The sequence below is a fragment of the Rattus norvegicus genome, chromosome Y (genome assembly GCF_036323735.1).
Source record: "Rattus norvegicus strain BN/NHsdMcwi chromosome Y, GRCr8, whole genome shotgun sequence".
In the NCBI taxonomy this organism is placed as follows: domain Eukaryota; kingdom Metazoa; phylum Chordata; class Mammalia; order Rodentia; family Muridae; genus Rattus; species Rattus norvegicus.
In genome coordinates, this window is record NC_086040.1 from 42280339 (window position 1) to 42283604 (window position 3266).

General features: G+C 43.8%; 1 protein-coding gene across 2 annotated transcripts; it reads right to left on the reverse strand.

Annotated features, from left to right (window-relative positions):
* Positions 1-304: 304 nt before the first annotated feature.
* Positions 305-2555, reverse strand: LOC134484299 (Y-linked testis-specific protein 1-like). Of its 2 annotated transcripts, XM_063280618.1 has the most exons (3): positions 2491-2555; positions 465-1337; positions 305-385 (listed from the first exon to the last, which is right to left on the reverse strand). In XM_063280618.1, exon 2 carries the CDS (start codon positions 1258-1260, stop codon positions 466-468), a length of 795 nt encoding a protein of 264 aa, XP_063136688.1. In that variant the 5' UTR covers positions 1261-1337; positions 2491-2555; the 3' UTR covers positions 305-385; position 465. The 2 variants fall into 2 exon arrangements, with proteins under 2 accessions (XP_063136688.1, XP_063136687.1); XM_063280617.1 differs by having other exon boundaries at positions 465-2513.
* Between the last annotated feature and the right edge of the window lie 711 nt (positions 2556-3266).

Consider the following 3266-nt stretch of genomic DNA (forward strand, 5'->3'; position numbering starts at 1 on the left):
CCTGCCACTCTTTCACCAACTATCTGTTTCTCCCTCAAACTTCCCCTCAGAGAGTCTATCTATTTCTGGCCCCTCTCCACTGCTTCCTAAACATCCATCTTTTTTTTCCCCTGTGCCATCCCTGCTCCTCTAAGCCTTATCTCCAGTTTTTTCCTCTCCCTAAAGACCAGACCAGCTCAGTCCTGTTTGTTTTAGTGTATGTGACATTAGACTTACTGTTCACAGCCTTGAACTTTCCAGCTTCCTCTCAATGTTCCATCCACCACAGCCAGTCTCCTCCACAAAAGTGTGCATACACAACACGTCACATCACACATTTTAATTTTTAGAGCAAAAACAAATTCCACTGGAAAAGATACTGGGGTTGTCAAAGGCCATTGGGTATCTGAAACACAGAAAAACAAACATTTTCACCCCAATCCTATAAATTCCCCATATATGTCCCCTCACTTTGTGAATTTCACCTTAATGGATCTTTTCCATCAGATTATAGACATAGATGTGGACGTCGCCATCAAACTTGATGAAGTACACGGAAGGCTTGGCTAGAACTTGGTAAATGACTTTGCCGATCTTTTTGGACCCATCACTTCTGGTGAACTGCACACATTGACCTGTTAAGATGTCGCTGCCAACTTCTGACTTCACCTCTGCTGGCGAAATCTCTGGAATGATACGGAGATTACCTTCTGTGTAATCATCCAGGAGTTGATAGATATATAGGACTGGATCTTTCTCATAGGTGATGTAAAACCAGTCCTTCATGATTGACACCTGGGCTAGGACCACCCCCCTCCAGTTGTCCTTAGAGCCATGTTTGCCCTCAAATTTATGCTCCACAGCACGGCCAACCATGGCACTTGCGAGATGGGCGTCTTTCACTTGAGGAAACACAACTTTGTGAGTCAAGACCTTAAGCTTTAAAATCCTCTCATCACTGTGAAGTGCCAGTCCATAGACACAATCAACTCCATCATACTTGACCAGATAGAGAGAGGGATTTGTTGGCAGTTGATCTAGAACTATGGCCTTCCATTGGGTGACAGGCTCATCGCCTTCCTTCCATCCGTGTGAAATTCTACACCCCACAATGTTCCCCAGGGACTGGGGAGAAGGCCTCTTCCTCTTCCGCTTCTGGAAGGATGGTGTGCTCATCCTCCTTACAGACACCCTCTTCTTCTTGGCTGTAGACCTAGTGTGGTAGGCCACGGTACTCCTGGTCCACTGTCTTGTGGCTATTGTTCTGCGTTCAGGCTTCATACTTTCCCATGGCCTAGGTTTGAAGAGCTCACCTGCTTAAACCAGAGACAAAGCTGGTACCTCTGTCATATGAGTACCTGCAATAACAATGGGGGTGGGGTTGGGGAGGGTGCTGGACCAAGGCTCTTGTCTATGAGAACTTTGGAGCAGGTGAGGAAGGCGATGGTAAACAGGTTTGAGCATCTGAATCTAATGCTGTCATAATCAGAAGTTCATAGAAGTGCTGGGCAATGGTGGAGCACACCTTTAATTCCAGCACTCCAGAAGCAGAGGGAAGCAGACCTCTGTGAGATCAAGGCCAGGCTGGTTTACAGAATTAGTTCCAGGATAGACAAAACTACCCACAGAAAAACCCAATCTCATAAATCAAAATCTAAAGTTCAAAGGAAAATGAAAAAATGGTTCTCTACAGCTCAGAATAACATATTTAGACACATTTCTTCAGCCCGAGGCACTTTGCCTATGCTGAGGAACATCTTGAATGGCTAGGTCAGTGTGGGATTAAGTATCCCTGTCCCCACTTTAAGCAAGCAGAACAGAGAAAGGATAGCAAAGGAGCCAGAAGGGTGGCCACACCCCTTCTCCACCCTCTAACTATGAGCTATTTGGCAACATCCACAAGTATCTGCCCAGAGACAAAGCACAGCAGTCCACTGGCTTACTCTACTGGGCATCCTGACCCAGCCCCAGGTTTATTCCCTGAAGCTGTTGCATTTTCGACCGCAACAAGAGTCTTTTGTTTAGGCAACAATAGCCATTTAGAAATAATATCTACTGGGGTTGGGATTTAACTCAGTGGTAGAGCAGTTGCGTAGCAAGCACAGGGCCCTGGGTTCCTCAGCTCCATTAAAAAAAAAAAAGAGAGAAATATTTTCTCCAAAAATACACAGGCACAGAGAGGAGCTTTGGCATTTTAGTAGAATTTTGAATTAGATATTGTTAGCAAACAATAATAAACTCCGGAGACTGACTAGCCTAGACCATCTGCCTAGCTCTCAAACGTGGAAGACATTAGAACGTAAGGTTACTTGCTGTACGAGGGAAAACTTTTAGCTTTCTGTGCTACAAGGGTCCCAGTTATCTTCATAAACGTATTTATCAAAAGAAAATGTCCTAGTCGTCCAGATTCTGTCTTCTGAAACCGGTCAGGCACCAATAGGTTGTTGAACAGTTGTGGGGTTCAGGAACTGAACTAGCTTTCACACCCCGCTCCGAAGATAGTGAACCCACCTTCAAAGTAGTCTAGCGCCTAAAAGGGGAAGAGATGCGCAACCTCCGCCCTTGTGCTCTGTGACATCATCCAGGCTCTGCTTACGTCATAGAACCCCTCTCAGGCCAGTTCCTTCCCTAGTTACGCTTAGAAACTTCCAGCATCTAGGTTTTAGCTTCTCATGTAGCCTCCTGGTGAACCAAAATAAAGTCCCCACCCAAATATTCTGATGACTCGAGTCACAGTCTGCCCAAGTAGCTCTTTTCATGCTTTTTATTTTTCTGAAAAACTCTTTGGTTTCTGAGTCACCAACATCCTTGGTGGTTATTTTCCCAGCTCCTATGTTTTCTTTGGTTAACTTTAAGTTATTCTCCGTATCAGAAATATTGCTAGGCTCTCTTACGAGGCAGCACACAGGATAGAACAACAAAATTAGCTCTATCAAAACCCACAATTAGAGGAGGGCCATTTTTATTGAAACAAAGCTGGAATTTGACAAGATTAAATACCTTGTATTGAAGACAATGGCAATCATGAATTATGGATTCTTTGCAAAGAGCGAGGAAAAATTAGCTCCTGGACCTGCTTCCAAAGTCGGAATAAACTTATCACAAACCCAATATCGACCACTCATATTTTAAATGTCTTTAAAATTTATCAGCACTTCTGATTACAAGGAATTTATTAGATCAAATGCAGTAAAACAGGATGAAATAGATGAGGTAATTTTGTTTTTGAAATATGGGTAGACAGAATACTGGATCCAGGTAAGTATGGAATTTACCTGTAAATTACA

Bases quoted from the DNA above. Each gene is read 5' to 3' on its own strand.
- LOC134484299 (XM_063280618.1), bottom strand. From the start codon at position 1,260: ATGAAGCCTGAACGCAGAACAATAGCCACAAGACAGTGGACCAGGAGT.